Raw genomic sequence first — 20,413 nt, forward strand, 5'->3', positions numbered from 1 at the left:
ACAAGATCAAAGGAAGCTACGCTTTTAATTTACTTTCACTACAATCATCTCAGAAATTGGTATCCCACTTATCTCAACTAGTCAGTTACTGAGTTGTACACGCGGGATTTCATGTGAATGATGAGGGACATGCAGAGCCCACGAATTCACTTGAATCTTGTGCGTCCAACTCAACATTGGGATAAATGGTATACTAACTACTGAGATCTTTATCATTTTCGTTCCTCTTCAATGTGATTGAATCCTATAATTCACATGAAAATGACTCCACAAATGAAAGTTCCTTCGAGTCAGAGTCCTTGAAATTATGTTTGAGGTGAAATCCGAGTATATATGTCAAGTAAAAAGGATTTCGGAAAGGATTTTTTCATTTGATTGACGATTTCGGAGACTTTCAAGTTATGGTTGAGGAACAAAAATGGGTTTGAAGTAGTAGGAGTAGAGCTGTAGAGGTCTGATTTCCCAGACCTTTATATTCGCTGTGAGCCATTGGAGAATTTTGAGAAATGTCTATGATACCATGAAATTGTTCTAGTTTGCATGTTGAAAGCAAAAGCCGAATCAACGTACAGCTCATTTGATTCCATCAAAACTTGAAACTCACAAGAACGACACAGAGCAATAAAAAAAATATGACCTCAGTGATAAACTACAGTAATGAAGTAGAAGAAATTATAAAATAAATAGGAGAACCTGTCGCATCAAGCAACATCAGAAACGAGAAGAAGAAAGAAAGAAAGAAAGAAAACGACGTCGTTGTGAGTAGATTTGCCGTATAGAAGCATCTTAAGTGTAAGTCTGAAACGTCCGACGTTACCAACAAAGAGAAATGGCAATGTTATATCTCTGTTGCTTCGGCTTAATCCTGTAGCATTTGTTCGGCAATAAGCGCTACGGGTTAACTATATAAATACAAAATGTAGAATTTATACGGAATATAAAATTCAAAGTAACCTTGTTCAGTAGTAGTTCCATTTCTTCCACAAATCTTGTTTGTGCAACTTCTAATACATATATAGTAATCAGATAGTTCGCTTGTTGTGACCACCAGCTGCCTTCATTTGGTTTCTATAAATAGGACTAACAACTCACCATTGTCGATCATAATCCAATACAAACATTGAGAAGAAACTAATTGAGCATCTAAGCAAAAGAAATGGCCATGTCAATGAAAGCTTCGGTTCTTCTTGGTCTTGTAGTTGCAGGCCTCATCTCTATGGCTTCAGCTGAATCAGGAACTGCCACGTTCTACACGAAATATTTTCGTAAGTATATGCCTCAATACCAAATTTCATTGAGTTTTAGTTCTAGATATCATATATATTAATTATGACATATATATGTATATATATGTGTGTGTGTGTATGTATGGGTTTAATGGAACAGCATCAGCATGTTACGAGAATGAAGACCATGGAGTCATGATAGCAGCAGCTAGTCCTGCAATATACAAACATGGTGCTGCATGTGGAAGGATGTACAATGTTTGGTGCACTGGACCTACAAACCAAGGTGAACCCAATCCTTGCAGGGGCAATGGTGTGACTGTTAAAGTTGTGGATCTTTGTGATGGATGTGAAGGACTGTTGCTTGATCTCTCTCAAGAAGCTTTCTCTCAGATTGCCGACCCGGATGCCGGAAGAATCCAAATTGAATTCTACTAGTAAGTCCTTATAGATTTTATTTTTTTTTGATAAAATAGCCTTTATGCAAGCCTAATCAAGAATATGCCAAGGAAGCCCAAGGCTACACAAAGGCAAACAACAGTCGTGAACGCCACTACTGCAGATAGAAAATCTCCCATTACGACTCAATTTCTAATTAAAAACATGTAGACCCATGCGAGCCCCCTCCAAAACTCAGCCCAAAAGGAACCATGCTGTCATTATTTCGCTTTCTCTCGACACCCCTTTTGGCCAAATAGTCCGCAATCTCGTTAGTCTCTCTCCACATGTGAATAAATTCGACATTAGCAAGAGTCTCAATAATATTAATTGTGGTAATGAAGTCCTGATCCAGCTTCCATGGAGACGGGGAACATTTTTTCGAAGCCAAGAAATGGAGTTGAGAGAGTCTAATTCTATGATGATGCTAGATCTGTTGCTGCAATCATGCTCCATAGTGATCTCCATTCTCCAGAGCTTTTCTTATGGATGATCATTAATTTAGTTTCATTAACATTTGAAATATTTAATGTTGTTTGTTTCATGGAAATAAGCTAATCAAATTAAGTTTGTGTCATCTTTGTATGTTTCAGGGTTTGAAGGTCCCCTCCGAGATGACAAGCTGTCAAGTCTAAATAAATATGCTTATTATAATATATGAATAAAAAGGGCACCACTTAATGTTTGGGAAATTCGGATATGTATATATTCCCAGAAATAATATAGACCATGTATTGTATATATGCGCTTGGTGTCTTTAATAAAATTAATATATTAACATACTAGATATGCCAAAACATGGGGCTAAAATGTAAGATATAAGAAGGGCTAAAATGTAAGATATGCCAAAACATGGGCCTAAGATGTGTGAGTGTTGTGTGTGTGATGTGTGTTGACACTGTGTCTATCACAGAATGTCCCACATCGTTGGTGTGTGTCACATATATGTAGTTGATAAGCTCAGTTACCAACACAGGTTTTTGTCATTCGGGGTGCTAAGTTGATGTTTGTGTCTTATTATTATGTGTGTGGTTTCTAAAAAAAATAATAAAAAATTGTTAATTATAAAGTAGATGGGACGACTAAAAATCAATTGGTCCCACCACTATTCAAAGTTTTTTCTAGGAGGGCATTACGCCATTACCTGCAGACGGTAACGCCCAACATTATACCCGTGTTTGGTTAAGCGTTTGGGAAAAGCGGTACCGCTTTGCCCAACGCCCCACCAAAATGTACCCGAAATGTACTTGAATAACTCTGTCCCGAGATAAACCCGAACAAACTTAAACAAAAACATAAAACAAACGAAAATGACATGTAGCTCATCAGTTTGGTAGTCAAACAGGTTTATTCCATTTATTTAATCAATGGAATAGTTTTATTTCCATTCTTTTATCCCACGATTCATTGTCCAAAATTTATTGTTTTAATATAGATTCTATTTTTTTTAAAGCATAGTTTAGAATTCATTGTTTTAGTTCTGAATTCATTTGTTTTTGAAATTCGATTGAAAAAAAACAATGGAATGAAGATTTACCCGATAAAACTCATCTACAATAGATCTTGTTAGAAAGAGTTTTATGTGTTGATTTTGAATATGTAAATTTTTTTAAAATCTAATATGTATTTTGATAGTTAAAACGTTTTAAAATTTTGTTTAAGAGACTTAGGCTCTCAAGGGCTACCACTATATGTGCTACCTAGCACTACTATAAGGCAAAAACAACACATATGGATTGGATTTAGATTCTTGACTTCCCCTTCATTTAGAAGACCTATCTCATTAGTTACAAACTGAGACCTAAAGCTATAAAATTGATTTGTGCAACTCTCGTCTTCCCCTTTATTCAGATCTGGCATTGTAAAATTCAGATCTGACATTTTAACTTTGAGTATAATTCTCAAAATATATTGGAAAATGACAGTATAATTCTCAAAATATACTAAGAAATCATAGTATAATTCTCAAAAACATACTGAAAATCACAGATCTGTGTAGGTGGTGATGTCGGAGAATTAGTAAGGATTCGTCACACTTGTCACCTTAGAAACCAAGTAGCACCAAAACTTCCATGCAACCTCTGTCGAGTCGGCTTCGGTTCTATTGTCAGATCTGACATTCATCACAACTCCGTCAAGTCGATTGCGATTTTCACCAGGGTCTTGCCTTCTACGAACCATACGATGTTCAAGTGCCCCTTTTCGGAGTTCTCGTGAACAACACCGACTGCAAGAACATCTTCCGCCTGCGCGTGCTTCCGAAAAAAAACAAGTGTTTTACTGATAAAGGATGCAAGTGAGCTGTTGGTTGAATGACAATCATATTGTATGTAAATGATCATCCACCTATTAGATCGTGCGTTCGAATCCTATCCCTCCCCTAACCCCTATTTAAAAAAAAAATTGATAAAGGGTATTTCAGCCCAAGTAAATTTTATTATATTCAATGGATGAAGAATAGTGTCACAATTAACAATTAAGATTTCATGATATTCACGTAACTTAATTACTATAAATAATCAAAATGAAAATTCTTTTCAAACAAATATTGTTTTTCAATTATGTGAATATATTAATCGTTTAATTGGAATCTTGTACTCATGGAATGATCAATCGGGTTGGTTCAATGCCTGGATATGTATGCAAAAACTTGAAGAAGTTTGTGTTGGGTTGAAGAAAATCTCTTATCTTATCTTGACTGACTAAATACTTAGTAGACGATATAAATAATAATAATAAAAAAAAAAAACCATTTTTGAGTTTGTCATGGCTGCTATTGTAGTTTGACACTCAACTTATATTCAACATTGACCCAAATCGTAAGCCATAATTTGCTGGTAAGAAATATGATTTTGAAACGTCGAGGACGTAACCTTAATTAGTGTAAAACGAAAATAGAAAACCAATTTATTAGTTTGGGCACGTGTGCTCATAGGAATTAGATAACAACATTCTTATGTATTCCAGAGTTTTTTTTACCAACTATCCCAAAATGCTGAGATAGATGTTCACGATTTCATATGGATCATGTGGGACTCCCTATTTCATATGAATTATATACGTGCATCTCAACAATTGGGATAGCTAGAACAACAAACACTGGAATCCTTAGCATTTTCGATTAGATAAAGGGTAAACACTTCCGTTTAGAACATTAAAATTGTTTGAAAAGAGTTTATATATATATATATATATATATTATTTGATCAATAATCGTTCACATTTCTTCACAAATCTTTTTTGTGCAATTTATGGTGGTAAATAAATAAATAAATATATAGTCAATTAATGTAAATGACCGATGTTTATTGACTGGCCGGAAAACATCTAGATGGTGAATTTTTGGACGTCTAAGTAACAAAAGTCTCTCTTAACACATTGTGGAAACGTGTGAAGACTGGAAATGGTTCATATAGTTGCTTATTATGACCACCAGCTACGTTAATTTTGGTCTATAAATAGGACTAACAACTCACAACCGTCGATCATAATCCAACACAAACATTCAGAAGAAACTAATTCAGCATCTAAGCAAAGGAAATGGCCATGTCAATGAAGGCTTCGGTTCTTCTTGGTCTTGTAGTTGTAGGCCTCATCTCTGTGGCTTCGGCCGAAACCGGAACCGCCACGTTCTACACAGTATATGTTCGTAAGTATATGCCTCAATACCAATTAAATTTTCAAATTTTCATTGAGTTTAAGTTCTGACCAATATATATCTATATATATGTGTGTGTATGTATATGTTTTATGGAATGAACAGCATCGGCATGTTACGGGTATGAAGACCAAGGAGTGATGATAGCAGCAGCTAGTCCTTCAATATATAACAATGGTGCTGCATGTGGAAGAATGTACAATGTTAGGTGCACTGGACCTACAAACCAAGGTGTACCCCAGCCTTGCAGAGGCAATGGTGTGACTGTGAAAGTTGTGGATCTTTGTCCTGGATGTCAAGGATTGTCACTTGATCTCTCTCAAGAAGCTTTCTCTCAGATTGCCGACCCAGATGCCGGAAGGATCCAGATTGAATTCAACCAGTAAGGCCTTATAAACTATGATCATTAATTAGTTTCATAAGCATTAATTCAAATATTCAATGTTGTTTGTTTTATGCATGAAAATGAGCTAATCACTTAAGTTTGTGTGCTTTCAGGGTTTGAAGAAGGTCCCCTTGGAGAGGACAAGCTATCAAGTTCAAGACTAATAAAGATGCTAATTAGTACAATAAATGAATAAAAAGAGCACCACTTAATTTCTGGGAAATTCGGATTTGTATTACCCATAAATAATACAGACCTTGTATTTTCCATAATAAAGTTTCAGTTTATTATAGCTCCTCGACTCTTGTAGTAACACAAAAGAAAACACACACATATATATCCGCTTGGTGTCTTTACTAATATTAATAGTTTAACATACTTAATATATATATATATATATATATATATATATATATGCGAAAACATGGGGCTAAAATCTTTTTTGAGTTGCATGTAGACTAATATTCGAGAGTTGGGATACACACACACACTAATGGTAATGCAGTGATGGATGAATAAATAAGAGTAATGTCATTTGATTTGTCAAACTTAATGATTAGTAACTTGGTACACCTAATCAAATGGAAATGTTCATTCTCACGACATCTCTTTCTCATGTCTTGATCATTTACGATTTAGGGTCGAGCTCGGGTTTGGATAAGTCTGGCTAGTAGGCCCTCGGGCCTATATCATACTATATGATATATGTAAAATTGTAAATATATTCATACATAAGTGATGCAAATAGGCTCACATGCTGAAGACGGTTGTGGATCTATGCCCAAGCAAGCCCAACCACAAAGAATGGGTCTAACTCATCATTAGAAAACTGACTTGTCAATGTGAGAATTATCCATCCTTATGTGCAATACTTGGTACCCATGACTTTCCAATGTGGGATTCATATCAATAAGTCTTTTTAATTGAAATAAGAAACCCAACATTATGTATAATTAATTAAATTCAAAAGCCCAATTCTATCAATTTAAATTCAAAAACCCAAATAAGCCTTTTAGTTGCCATGGGAGGAATCCATTCCTATACGATTATATAAGAAATTCTACCGGAGAGGAACCCTAAATCGTTGAGAGGGGTGACTAACTGACTGGTGCCGTGGTGTGTGGGCTTGCCGTCGTTCGTCGCCTAATGTGGTTGCTAACTTACTTTTGTATGCACTTGGAACTTGAGAGTTGTGATTTCATTCTTCTTGGAGGCTTGCGATTTCAACAATAGTGTTACGATTCCCTCAGCTATAGAGTTTTAGTTGCTTCTTGGGGGTTTTTATTGTGAGTTCTATTTCTTGGTGACTGGTCTTTCGAGTTCTATTTCATGGTGACTAGTGAGCTACTAAGTTCTATTTATTTGCTTTCCATGGTGCCAGTGGCGCTGGAACTGGAGCTTTGGAAGTGGTCTCGACATATGCTTGAAATTTCGACAGATGATTAAGCAAAAACTACAAGGTTCATCAGGGATAACCTTACAATCTCTACTTCACAGCTACAGGTATCTTGCGTTGGCATTGATTCAATCACATCCCCTATTGTGGAGTATACTCCTTGATAATAAAAGCCAGAAATTCGATTCTACCCAAATTATTTCCTCATGCTTTTATTCGTTCATACTAGTTGATTTTGTCCTTGGGCCTTATACTTACATGTCTATATGCTTTTGTTTAGCACTATAATTATTTGTTGGAATGGGAATGTATTCATATCAGCTATCAAGCAATTTTGGTGCATGGTCTCCTCTTTCCATCTCTACGCTGCCACTTTGGTTAATTGAGACTTTGCTAGGTTGGAGTATTGAGGTTACATAATTGACTTGAAGACTTGGAGATTCATGTCTGTTTGCAATCGAAAAGGATTGTTGGAGTTTAATTATGGATTTTGTTATTGTTTATGAAGTATTTTTCTTGTATATTATTTTAGAGTTCAATTGTGGATTTTATGTATTGTTGGTTGCTATTATTTTGGAGTTTAATTAGGTATTAATGTTGGCTGCTATTGTAATAATTTGACTTGTATGAATGTTGGATTCATTTTTCTAGGCTTTTTTTACAAACGTGCGGAGCCCAAACTCAAGTTTTGGACCCTTTGGGTCTTGGGCCGAGCCAGGTTTTGACAGGCCTTAGATTCGGCCCGACCCATTTTCATCTCTATTACAATTCAAACAAGACGAAATTACTGCTCTCATTGACCCTCCCCACTTAACACTATAAAATATTAATCCAAGCACGTCATAATTAGGGATGGTAAAAAAAATTGATCCAAACACTATCCATAGGATATCTGATCCATTTAAAACCCGAAAACTAATCCTATAGGGTTTGGAAACGATTTTGGTTTTGATTTTCAAACCCGTTAATTGGTTTTTTATGCCGGGTTTAGGGTACTCGAATCGTTTAATTGAATAAGTGAATTATAGTAATAACATTATATCATCTATATGAATGTATATTATTAGCATGCTAAATTTTAACATGATCAAACATATTAAATAATATAATATAATAAAATTATAGATTATACATTCAAACTATAACAACATAATAAGTCAGATTGTTTTTTAAGATATTGAATTATACATTATAGAAAAATAAAAAAATTTGAAAGTTAAATGGTAAATAGGTATTTGATGGTAAACAGTTTGGTTTTGGAAATTTGAATGATTTTTTAAACAGTGTTGATATTGGTACCTTAAACGGAAATGGTTTTTGTATTCACTAATTGAAAATATATCCGATCCGTTGTATGTGGACTTATAGGCTTGGGCCCACCCACATGAGGTGGACCAGGCCAACAATTGTCTAGCTTAAGTAATTGGAATGTTGAAAAGTCTGTGCCGACTCCATGATCAAAAGCACCGCGTGGTCTCGTAAATTACAATGCAAGTGCCGAAGTTGCAAAGAAGGTTTGGACCAACGACCTGTTTCGCTTTTTGAACATGTGTTCTGTTAGAGAAGTGAAAGGATCTATATTTTTCACTATATGTTGATTGTGTACAACATGCCTTATATAGGCGTTGAAAAGAAAAGTAAATAAGAAAGAAAAATAATGTCAATAAAGTAAATCAAAGATTTGGTTGATATCTTTGATAAATTCAAAGATTTTGTTGATTTGTCAAAGATATCATTGATATTTTGTTGATATCTTTGACAAATTCAAAGATTTTGTTCATTTGTCAAAGATATCAAAGATTTTGTTGATATCTTTGACATCCCCCTCAAACTCAAGTTGGTGCAGTAGAAGTAAGCTTGAGTTTGGAAACTAAGTCTCTGAAACGACCTGGCAGGAGTGGCTTGGTGAAGAGATCAGCAGGTTGGTCAAGAGTAGATATTGTCAAAGATAAATGTCAAAGATATCAAAGATTTTGTTGATATCTTTGACAGAATTGAATAGAAAGAAACCAACAAACCGAGAAGCCAAAGAAGGAGTAGTCTGGCGACACGCACCAAAACCCAAACACAAAAGGATGGGGATCCAGCTCTGAGAATCGAGGCTACCAAAAAGCAAAAAAAAATCCACATGGGAACCCATGAGAGCAGACAGAGGAACACCAAGACTGCACGCAGAAATCCGGAATGGGACCAAAGAGGGCAAATAGTAAGATTAACAGCAGCAAAACACCGAGAAGGGACCCATCTCTGCACGACAAGACTTCTAAATTGCACACAGATAACCAGAAGATGGTCATCAAGAAGCAGTCAGAGAGCTAAAATTTGTAAGATAAACCAACCTAGAGAAGCCTTAAAAACGCAGCAAAAGGACTCCAAGAGAGGACCGAGATCTTAGCACCAAGAGCGATGGTAGAAACAGCAGGGAAAAGCAGCCAAAAACATGGACACCACCATACAGCAGCAGAAGGCCGAAGGAACGAACTGCGAGGAACCATGCTCAAACTGATGAAAAGGCAGAAGAAGCAATCGGGTCTAGCTAGGGGTCCGAGCAAACGAGTACCCCTGGAAGAGCACGACTAACGGCGGAAGGAGCACCGCCACGGAAGAGACCAAAACTCAAGAAAAGAGAAGAACATCTCAAAGGAGACTGTAACCGACTGGGGACGGACCCAAAACCAAGATCCCACCTAAGGAGTGTTGGACCAAGGCTGTAATAATATGTGCTGTATCAATGGTAGTACGTACACTACTCTGGAGTGCCTCAACAGGAGTGGCTCCGATACCATGTTAGAGAAGTGAAAGGATCTATATTTTTCACTATATGTTGATTGTGTACAACATGCCTTATATAGGCGTTGAAAAGAAAAGTAAATAAGAAAGAAAAATAATGTCAATAAAGTAAATCAAAGATTTTGTTGATATCTTTGATAAATTCAAAGATTTTGTTGATTTGTCAAAGATATCATTGATATTTTGTTGATATCTTTGACAAATTCAAAGATTTTGTTCATTTGTCAAAGATATCAAAGATTTTGTTGATATCTTTGACATGTTCGGTTCTGTGACCTGTTTTAAACGTTTGTTTCGGTTTGTCTTCCTGTGCTTTTTGAACAACAAGAAAAAGGACGTTCATGAACGTGTCAAGTTTGCTGGTAGTTCACCGTAGTTTCTCGTGACCTTTAGATACGTAAATGTGAGAAGAAAAAAAAATGTGAACTTCTTTTTCAACCATAAATTTAATGAATCCCACAACAAATGTGTTTTATTACAATAATTAAATCTCGTGTTCGCAAAGTTGATTCACACTTTTGGTTCACATAAGAGAATTTCTATGTGTGTGTATATATGAATTTTCACATAAAGGTCTAAAGTAAAGATGTAATTGATGTTTATGATCCAATACAAACATTTTATTAACTATTAAACTAAACTACTAAACTGTTGTTGGCAACGTTAAATAGATGCAAAACAGATTTGTAAAAAGACGTACAACCTTAACAAGAACGACGTTCTACAGAATATATGACCCATGCCCCGCTGGGCTCTTTAAATTCTATGGGTGGCGTAGCTACCGAGATCAATGCGGTCAATTATGTTTCTCCTACAAATTGGTTAACTACCTCTCATTTTGTTCTAGGATTCTTCCTCTTCGTAGGTCATGTATGGCACGCGGGATTCATGGTGAAGAGTTATGTTCTAAAAAGACATCATCTCCTTTGATAAAGAGACATCTCTCGTCACAAAAATAATTTAACATTAAAATGTGTCCTTTTTTTTATATGTAATTGTGAATATTGAGAAAATATTTTCTTACTTCATTCAATTTAATCTTGCTTAGCATATTTGTTCTAGCAATTTCTTGATAGAGCGATTGAATTGATTTCCAACACTACGAAAAAAAACATTATAATAAAAGTTATCTAATAAATTGTGAGGTGTTTGACGAACTAAAAACAACTAACGCTAGCTTATAAACTGTTGAATAAAAATACTCTCAAAACTTTATAATATTATATTTTATGATTTATATAATTTTTATCATTAGATTTAATATAATTTATTATTATAATTAACTTTAAGTATAAATCATAGATATTTTTAAATCACTTTTTTAAAAAATAATTAAAAATGTTAATAACAATAATAATAACCAATTATTCTTTTAAGTAAAATATAAACTAATATAAATTATAAATCTTCAACATGGACTCCACTGTTTTCAAAAAAAAAATTAAAAACTTAATGCACTTTATAATGTGGGCCCCACGTGACTTCTGAAAAAAAAATTGACAAACGCTGAAAGAAGGTCCTCGGAAAGCTCCACTTTCCGCTGACGGGACCACCTCACCAAACTTATGGAACCTCACCAAACATATGGAATATCATTCACGTTAATCTATCTTTCAATTTGTTAATCTTCCCATAATCCTCACAACACACAATATATTAATCAACTGTAAGTTCGCAACTCACTAATTTTAGTCATGGAGGAGGTTGTAAGTCTCTCTCTTTAACAGGATTACACAAATTATGGTGGCATATAACCTAATACTTGTCCACTCACAGGAGGCATGGAAAAACATATAAATATATGTATGACCAAGAATTTCATTACTATTGGGCTTTATCAAGCCTGTTGACTTTCAACAAATATGTAAGCCCTGTTGAATTCAGACCAATGGCTTAAGGTCCACTTGTTCAGACACTCTTTTTCCAGGTCCAGATATGATCTGGAAAGAATCTGAATCCCCCCTTTTTTTTTCCCCTTCCAAGAAGGTGCTTGTGAAGCCTTAAAGTCTACAAAATCAATTTAAGTGCCAACAGAAATGTGGCAATGAGTCAAAAATGAGTAGGCCCTTCATCTACTCTTGTAATGGAATTCATACAGTCCATTGACTGGGTGACTTTCTTAGGTCTTTGCCTATGTAGATGATTGTGTATATATAGAGAAAAACCATCAGGTTTGCAATTGCACCACTAAGTACTAATTAGTAAGTAAGTTATCAAAAAACTAGATATGGGAATGCAAATGCAAGCCCTTCTCATCGTAGCAACGGTACTATGCCTTACCTCGATCATACATGCCACACCGGGGATTGCTGTCTTCTACGAACCTCCTTATACTCGTAAGTTATCTGTCATCCTGAAATAAACAACCAAATATTTCATCAATTAGCTAGTGTATTGCATCTAATCAAATGTGAGATAATTTTGTGTATCCACAGCCTCAAAATGCTATGGAAATCAAGACAAAGGCCCGTGGGTGGCTGGAGTAAATGATGCTTTGTGGAACAATGGAGCAGCTTGTGGTAGAAGGTACAGAGTCAGATGCACTGGAGGTGCCAATCTTGCTCCACACCCTTGCAAGCCAGGCACCAGTGTTGTTGTTACAGTGGTTGATTATTGCAAAAGGCCATGTAATGGAATCATCAATCTTTCTAAGCAAGCTTTCTCCCAGATTGCTGACACTGATGCCGGAAAAGTTAAAGTGGAATATGTCAAGTAAGCCCAAATCAGTCACTGCTATTGCTTGCTATAACTAAAGGATAATCTATTTTCTTTTCTCTAACTACTTCTCTCTCATATGCAGTGCTTGAATACTCTAATCAAAGGGAACAGTGAGCAAAACTTGGAGACAGGGAATGCACAATGGATACCTTTCTTTTTCTTGTCTTATGCTTCATATATACTAAATAAATAGAATGAAGGAATAACCAAGGTTCTTCAATCATGCATTGATGCTTTGGCTCCCTAAAGGTCTGAAAGGGAAACTATGTGAAATATATCATTTAATGGTGTGAAATATATCATGTTCTCATCAATCCGCCCTTGAAATTCTCAAGCAAAGATCCCCGTGAACTAGATTATAAAAGAAAAAGAACCGATCGTTGGTAAACTAATATATTCATACCATGTAAAACCAGAATTATTTTGTTTTCCTGAACAGTGAAAACTAATCAAAGAATAAAGTCCATAAAAACCTCTCAAATACAACTGCGCAGGGAGATGTTCAACACCACAGCTGATATAGCACACAAGGAATGAAAAAACAGCTCCAGAAACAAAATAACATTCATTTCCATGAGATTTTCCTAGATAAGAAAAAAAAATCTGAGGAGAATTTCTACTTGGAAAAATAGGTCATTGCAGAGTCAAACAATTATGATTTGTGCTTCATCAAGAAAACACGGGTTCAAATATCCAGTTCAACTTTTCATCTGCCAAGGGAACATAATAGTGATATCCTCTATCTTTTTTTTTTGTTCTGTCCAGCAATCTTTTTTCTTTAGTTTTTGTGAGAAGGGGATTCACACCAGCAACTACCAGGGTTTATCAAAAAAAACTAGCAGGTCAATGAAGCCATTCTTACCATTAGATGACTTTGAAGAACTAATGTAATTAAAGAAAAGAAAAGGCTGAAGAACAGAAGCATAGCGTATGTGCTTTAGAAATTATGTCGTAGTTCCATTATGTGCTCAGTGCTTTGGAAATTGGAAATTACACCATTCATAATAAAATCTATTGGCACAAGCTTTCAAATAATAAAACACGCTAATCAACAAGGAATGTCCAAATTTATTTCTCCCGTTTTTGAAGAGAAAAGTATAATGTGTTAGTGAAAAAAGGTACTCACTGATCAACCGTACAAAGAGTCAAAGACCAATGTCAAACCAACACTAATGCAAAGAAATTGTTGGAAATTGGAAAACATCCAACTCTTTCTAATAGATTAATAAAATAATAAAGAAATGTCTTTTTTCTTATTGTAACAATGCCTATTCAACTGCCAACTATCTTACTATGCTAGTGAACAAGTAACCATATCAAAATAAAGCATTTCCAACAGTAGGGGGGGTGGCAAAGAAGTTATTGCATCATATGCATATAATAACATAATACTTTACTTTAGCATCATAAGCCCAGCGTACCAGCAAGAGCAAACCATAATAAAACTCTTCGAGGCAGATCAAGAAATCTCGCTTTCCATGCAGGTTTATCATTTTCACAAAAAAAAAAACCACTTTCATGTACCACTACTTTGCAGGTTCATTGCCAACAGCAACAGGGACATATAGATCCGCAATGCCTGAAAAGAATCCAGAAACTTCGTCAAAGTTACACACAAAATAGAACATGATTGTGGCTCTAGAGATTACTAGAGATGAGTGTTCTTAGCACAAATTGATGCAGATCAAAAATCATGAGATTTTGAATTATATTTTATTTAGAAGTTTACGTGCTTTTCAGTTGGTTTTAGGTTTTATTTATCTTTTATTCAAGTTAATATTATTGTTAGGACAATATTATAGGGTTTTATTTAAGTTTTAAAAGAGCGATGGCATTATCGTAATTTCTTGGCTAGTAATAAAAACGAAATTAAGTATTTATTAGTATTTTATTATGATATTTTAGAGAGTCTATTGATTGTTAAACAAGTAGTATCTTTGGGGTCAATTAGGAGTCTGTTTGATTTCTTTTTAATATTGGTTCCCTAGTAGAAGTGGTTTAGGGTTTCTCTATTTAAGGATGGTAACGTCTCGTGCTATAGATGACTTTAGACTTTTTATTCAATAATAATACAGATTTTTCTGTGGGTTTTAAACCCTAGAGACTCCGTTGAGTCAAAGCTATCGTCCCTTCTTCTAATATCTTCGTTCAACTCCTATTTTGCCATTCTTTATTCTTGTCATCCATTTTTCGCTGCATCACAAATACTTATCCTAATGTGTCCACAAAAGGCAAAATGCATATCCAAGGATTTCTAAATCAAATTTAAGATCAAAGGTGGGAATACATGCACATACAATTAGACAAACAAAAAAGACAGATACGGGAGGCTAGGCAGTTAATCCACAACTCACCAGCTTTCAAAACCATCAAGGTTTGGACCATTTTATACTTAAAGTACAAATTTCCAATCACACACTTTTTTTTTGGGTAAGTTTTTCGATCATACACTTTACTAGCAAACTCACTTCCAAATACAAAAATAGCGATGAAGCAGAGTCTACAAGACAACCAAAATTAATCACTTTTTGCAGGCCAACCTTTTATTTTAAGCAAGTTTGAGAAAATGTAGTAGGAGTGATTAATACAAATAGATAAAGAAAAGTATGACAAGGTGCTGATCTGGACAAGTTGATACCCCCATTCATGAGCAACTATTTTTGAATTAGCAACAAGTTCATAACCTAATCCATTCCTATGCAGTTCCTTGGCAACACAAACCTTGCTTAGTTATGCCCTTGAACAATTAGCCCCAATCCCTGTTAATGTAAACTCATATGTGGCTCAATAATGCCACTGTATATTACTAGATATTATAAAAGAAATAAATTATAAATTGTCATTAGGTTAACAATTACCTCAGGCTTCATTCCTGTTAGTTCATCAGGAATCCCAAGACAATGGTTAAGATCAAAAGTCCCAGCTACTACTTGATCTTCTATTCTTCTCCATCATTGGTAAACTACAAAAAGTGCGTATCAAAAGTCTAGTATGTCACAGAGTTTCAATGGTAGCGATTTGGTATAAGCAAATAAAAGTTGACATCAAACCTCTGTATAAGCAATAAGTTAAAAGCCCAGGCCCCCGAGTCCCCCAATTCTCTACATGATTGAAACTTAAAGATCCAAATCTATTAATGCAGAAATAAACAAAGCAAACGAACAAACCTTACATGCGGCTCATCAATCATCCGCAGAGCTCAGTAACTGAGATAATGGAAGAGGAACATTTATGCAAGAAACTCTCCTAAAACCTTCCATCTTCCCAGCAATCCGTTGCTTCAGCTTCGAACTCGCGGTCTTACGCTCCGCCAAATACCTCTTAGGATCCTAATAGAACTTGAAAAATACAAAATATCATCAGCTCCATACAAACGCCCAGAGAAAACTTGACAACTTTGAACTCTTACATTAAGAAACAGTCCCATTACAGAATAAATATATACAAATGTACGTAATTGCCAACCGTGTATGGTTTTCAATCTTAAAAATAAACTAAAATAATAGATAATCTTAAAATCGAATTAATTCCTAAATTCATTTCCACAATGTGGCATCAAATTCGAGAAGATTATACATATAAGAAGGGAAAAAAAAAAAGACTCAAGAGTGTTATTTCTTTGCATTTCCCGCATTTTATATGAACCAAAAAAAAACCATTGGATCGAATAAACTGACCAATGGAACTGGTGCGGAGTGACTCTAATCTGGATAACGCAAGACGAGGACTGGAATTAGTAAAACGATCAAACGCGGAGGCAGTCAGCTGCCCAGAGCTAGTCCTCGGACGCCATTTCGACGACGACAAGGGAAGATTTGGCGATCTCGTGCGGTGCGCACACTTGAGAGATACTGATTGAGCTCCGGCGGAGGTGCTGAAAGGGTGCGGGAGTGGAGGATTGATGTCCCAGTGGGAGGAGATAAGGGTAATATCGACAGTTTGAATACGTTGTAGATCTAAAGATAGTAAGAGAAGGAGAAGGAGAAGAAGACGACGATAGGATCGCCATTGTTGCTCGGATCCTGTTCTGTTATTCAGGCTTCGGGCCTTTTTTTTTTTGGGCTGAATCATCGAACAGGGTGGGCTGCTCTTTTGGGCCGAAATAGAAATGTTATCCAGGTCAACTCAAGTGAATACCAGATTAAACGACAAGCCAGGCAAGGATGGTAAGATTAATGTCACAAGCTAGTGAAGATAATTAAGAAGATAATTAAGGAAACATTTGCTATGGTAGTTGCAACAATTGAGGAAAGTACTGAAAAAGAAAATTGATAACCGTTTAACAATGAAGTATTATACAATCTATGAGTCTTCTCAAAATGAGCAACCATCTCAGCATGAAATGGGAAATATTAAAGGGCTTAAGAAATGAATAGGTCGCAAGGGTGGATAATGACCTCTAACTTTCCTAGAGAGGCAACTAAAAGGAAAAGAACCTCAGAAAAACATATCCAAGGTACATGTTCCCATGTGCACAACTTACTGAATTGCCTTTGCGCATGTTGTAGTCATTTATATATCTTAATTTATCTTTACAACCGAACTTCTAAAATGTGTTGGAAAGGGTTTAGAGTTCAAAACGAGTGCGTTTACACATGCGAGTACTAGGAGGTTTAGTGTGAGTCCACAAAATGGATAGTGAATGGTTAAGTGTCCGACTCATAATTGTCGAATTCGTAGGTTGAATTCCTACTGGATGCATGCCAATTAGACCCTACAAATACATTATTTTGGCAGACCAGAGAACTACTTCGATTTCACATGGGTGCACGTCATTGATCGACAAATGCGCATTGACAGGGGAATTGAAGCTGCGTTAGTCCAGGATGAGTTTGATTATAAGCTTTTATGCCAATGTTAGTATATCAGGAGATGACTCTCTTCAGCTATTTCTGGGATGGCAAGGAATAGGTATTGTTTACCCGGCTGCAGGCACATAAAGTAGCTACAAAAACTATGCTTGTCGATTTTAGAGGCGAACACAACATATATAAAGGTAAACACAAAAATGATCTTAACAAATCTTTTGGTGAGTGAAGTAATTTTAACTAAAAAGTGGATGTTTGGAGAAGTCCAAACTTTATAGTCGAACGGGTGCACAAGCATGTTGTTGGACGGACAAAGATGGTAGCCAGGAAGTATAACCTTTAGACTGACGATCGAAAAAGATGGTGGACTCGGAAAATATGATGGCGGCAAGACGCGGCTAGCAATTTGGAGTAGGGATTAAGAGAAAATGTTGTCCACTAGTTAAACATGAGTTTGAAATTTGATTTTGTAACAGAAAAGGAACCTCAAGTTTGGACTGGACACATAGCTACGTCTTTGTCGTCAAATTAATTTGGCAATCAGGATCATAGAATTGCAAACTCATAATTATCTCCGTATTTGAGAGCCTCAAAATCCTTTGAGAGTATGAAACTCCTTTTAGTATTTGTTCAAAGGAATTTTCCATCACATGAAAATGGAAGTAGACAACTAAAAAAAAGTGATTGAATTGGCTGGAAATAAGTCTTTCTAGTTGGAGTATCCAAAATTCAACTCTTCATATCAATAATTTGCGACTTATCTGCTACTTGAGAAGAGAGATTGACAATTCAAGTATCCAGAGTTTACATGAGCGTCATGGTTGCTCCATATTTTGTTTTAAAATGAATTAGGCAATAAATTGGTAAATTTGACAGTTCATCCTCCGCTGAAACACAATAAAGACACTGCAGCCTCACATCTACATCCACTAACATGAAAACATGATTGTTATCCATTAATAACTACAACCCAAAACAGTGCAAATGTTTTGAAAGAGGAAGAGAAAGATCATTAACAAAATATTGTGTTATATTTTGACAACAGGGAATAACCCAATTGGACACACCCATGCCCTGAACAGAAAGGTATCAGAGAAGCAGTAGATACAGCACAGTATAAGGTCGTATAGCATATATGTTCATATCTTTGGCTTACGTACCCATTTTTTCATGAGAGAGAGAGAGAGACAGTCTCTTTTGACTATGTATTGTCACATCAAAAAGTTGTGATGATTATCAATATTAAAAGCTCAACAGTGTAATCCAAAACCCTATCTTCACTCTCCCTTGTTAATAAAACGCACCAATTCTCCAATATCTAGTGCTTTCTACGACAGAGGAGTACATGCACGCGCTTGTGGTGAGAATACAGAAAAAGATGATCTTGTTTCTATCTTACTGTACTTACTGCTGCACTGGAATAATTGCTTCTTTTCTTGTTCGATATAACAACTCACGAGAGATGAAACCCTAGTTTCCTACTCTTCCACACTAAGACAAGTGTTGGGAAGGACAAACTCTACAACAAAGATGCTTCTGCCCTTTGTGTTTTCATTGCAAAACACCCTAAAACCATCAAAAGATATTGTTTGGCAGTGCTACTAGCTATCTATCCAAACATTGGACCTTGTGAGTGTGTGTTCATGTCAATATTCCTGAACTGCTATTGTTTCGAAAGCCATCAATTACATACACGAAATGAAAAAAATCTCAAGACAATTAGCATTTCAGTTATCTCAATCGTTGAGTTAGACGCACATAATTCAAATGAATTTATGCACTCAACATGTCATACATAATACAAATAAAATTTTATGCGTACAAGTACAACTCAACAGTTAGGATAATTGAAATACGATACGAATTGCTAAAATCTCTATCATAACTACTACATATATTACAATATATACAGCATGCATGGGGCGTAGTGCGTGTAACCATTAATGAATTACTCCTATAATGAATGTTAATATGTTATACTAATTTAGAAATATTTGTATTGCTCTTGACTGCAATATATTATCACTACATTTGTGTATTTAAATGTCATAATAATTACACAAAAAGACAAGAAGAAAAAACTAAGACCAAGTCAAACACTCGTTTGTTGCATGAGATGGAATTTAGAAGAAAAAGAGTGCATATTTGTTTCCCGTATTTCTCCTTTGTATGTGTATGAACTGTTGACTATTGATTGCACCTGACTCTACTGCTCTCTCATATCACTTTCTCAAAATGTTTTTGAAAATCCGAGCCTCCAAACCCCAAAACGAATATATGTGTTCCTTCCTTTGTTTTGGCCTCTATATTTTACGTGACTGAGAAGGTAAAAGATGTGAGACAGGTAAGATTGATACCCGACTATACACACTGATGGTTAAGTCACATTATTACTTACACACATACACCCTGTACTTTCTCTCTCAAATCACTTGAAAATCCTACACTTCACGTCCTGTGTTTTGGCTCATGTTTTTTGGGTCCACTGATTTGTTAACTTTTATTTTTTCAACTCAACTCTTTGTTGGTGTTTTAACGTATATGGGGGTATGTCAGTGTTTTTGTTTTTATTATGTAATTATTATTATTATTTCTCTTACAATATACAAGTCACAAGTCACAAGTCACAAGCCTCTTTTCATTATATAACCTCCATCCATCCCTTCAACGAAGCATCATTTGTTACCATTTTATATCACTTCACAGCACACCCGAAAACCAGAAAACCACCATGTTTGTCTTTTCTTTCTTGTACAATTGTTATTCTTATTCAATATTACTGGTTATGAAGGTGGAACCAAATGGATGTCGTCCATGCTTGCCTGGTTTGAGCAAGTATAACTATCTTCAGCTATATGAAAAGAAACATGTTCTTCTGGAGAGTATTGAAGCACACATCTGGGTGCTATCCTAACTGAGCTTTCTCTATCTTTTAAATTTAATTTTTTTATGTACAATATGTTTTTCTTTCATATTTAGGGTTTTTTTCTTGAC

The 20,413-nt window shown here is 35.5% G+C and overlaps 3 protein-coding genes and 1 long non-coding RNA gene across 5 annotated transcripts; 3 read left to right on the forward strand and 1 right to left on the reverse strand.

Annotated features, from left to right (window-relative positions):
• The first annotated feature begins 1,168 nt into the window (after nucleotides 1-1,168).
• On the forward strand, nucleotides 1,169-1,664 carry LOC119992710 (EG45-like domain containing protein). Its single transcript, XM_038839503.1, has 2 exons — nucleotides 1,169-1,265; nucleotides 1,387-1,664. Exons 1-2 carry the CDS (start codon nucleotides 1,169-1,171, stop codon nucleotides 1,662-1,664), a joined length of 375 nt encoding a protein of 124 aa, XP_038695431.1.
• Nucleotides 1,665-5,141: 3,477 nt separating this feature from the next.
• Nucleotides 5,142-5,999, forward strand: LOC119993645 (EG45-like domain containing protein). The gene is made up of 3 exons (XM_038840845.1): nucleotides 5,142-5,313; nucleotides 5,428-5,704; nucleotides 5,821-5,999. Exons 1-3 carry the CDS (start codon nucleotides 5,205-5,207, stop codon nucleotides 5,825-5,827), a joined length of 393 nt encoding a protein of 130 aa, XP_038696773.1. The 5' UTR covers nucleotides 5,142-5,204; the 3' UTR covers nucleotides 5,828-5,999.
• Nucleotides 6,000-11,714: 5,715 nt separating this feature from the next.
• Nucleotides 11,715-16,163, reverse strand: LOC119993831. Of its 2 annotated transcripts, XR_005466576.1 has the most exons (4): nucleotides 15,779-16,163; nucleotides 15,470-15,573; nucleotides 14,033-14,190; nucleotides 11,715-12,246 (listed from the first exon to the last, which is right to left on the reverse strand). It is a non-coding gene; the product is annotated as an uncharacterized LOC119993831 (long non-coding RNA). The 2 variants fall into 2 exon arrangements; XR_005466575.1 differs by lacking the exon at nucleotides 11,715-12,246 and having other exon boundaries at nucleotides 13,987-14,190; nucleotides 15,779-15,976.
• On the forward strand, nucleotides 12,087-12,925 carry LOC119993830 (EG45-like domain containing protein). Its single transcript, XM_038841111.1, has 3 exons — nucleotides 12,087-12,229; nucleotides 12,329-12,605; nucleotides 12,694-12,925. The coding sequence occupies exons 1-3, from the start codon at nucleotides 12,121-12,123 to the stop codon at nucleotides 12,698-12,700; spliced, it is 393 nt and encodes a 130-aa protein (XP_038697039.1). The 5' UTR covers nucleotides 12,087-12,120; the 3' UTR covers nucleotides 12,701-12,925.
• Nucleotides 16,164-20,413: the final 4,250 nt, after the last annotated feature.

Source organism: Tripterygium wilfordii, chromosome 23 (genome assembly GCF_013401445.1).
Source record: "Tripterygium wilfordii isolate XIE 37 chromosome 23, ASM1340144v1, whole genome shotgun sequence".
Classification (NCBI taxonomy): Eukaryota; Viridiplantae; Streptophyta; class Magnoliopsida; order Celastrales; family Celastraceae; genus Tripterygium; species Tripterygium wilfordii.

Bases quoted from the DNA above. Each gene is read 5' to 3' on its own strand.
- LOC119992710 (XM_038839503.1), top strand. From the start codon at position 1,169: ATGAAAGCTTCGGTTCTTCTTGGTCTTGTAGTTGCAGGCCTCATCTCT. The intron at 1,266-1,386 runs GTAAGTATATGC...TTAATGGAACAG, and splicing joins GTTCTACACGAAATATTTTC to CATCAGCATGTTACGAGAAT.
- LOC119993830 (XM_038841111.1), top strand. From the start codon at position 12,121: ATGGGAATGCAAATGCAAGCCCTTCTCATCGTAGCAACGGTACTATGC. The intron at 12,230-12,328 runs GTAAGTTATCTG...GTGTATCCACAG, and splicing joins CTACGAACCTCCTTATACTC to CCTCAAAATGCTATGGAAAT.
- LOC119993645 (XM_038840845.1), top strand. From the start codon at position 5,205: ATGGCCATGTCAATGAAGGCTTCGGTTCTTCTTGGTCTTGTAGTTGTA. The intron at 5,314-5,427 runs GTAAGTATATGC...TGGAATGAACAG, and splicing joins GTTCTACACAGTATATGTTC to CATCGGCATGTTACGGGTAT.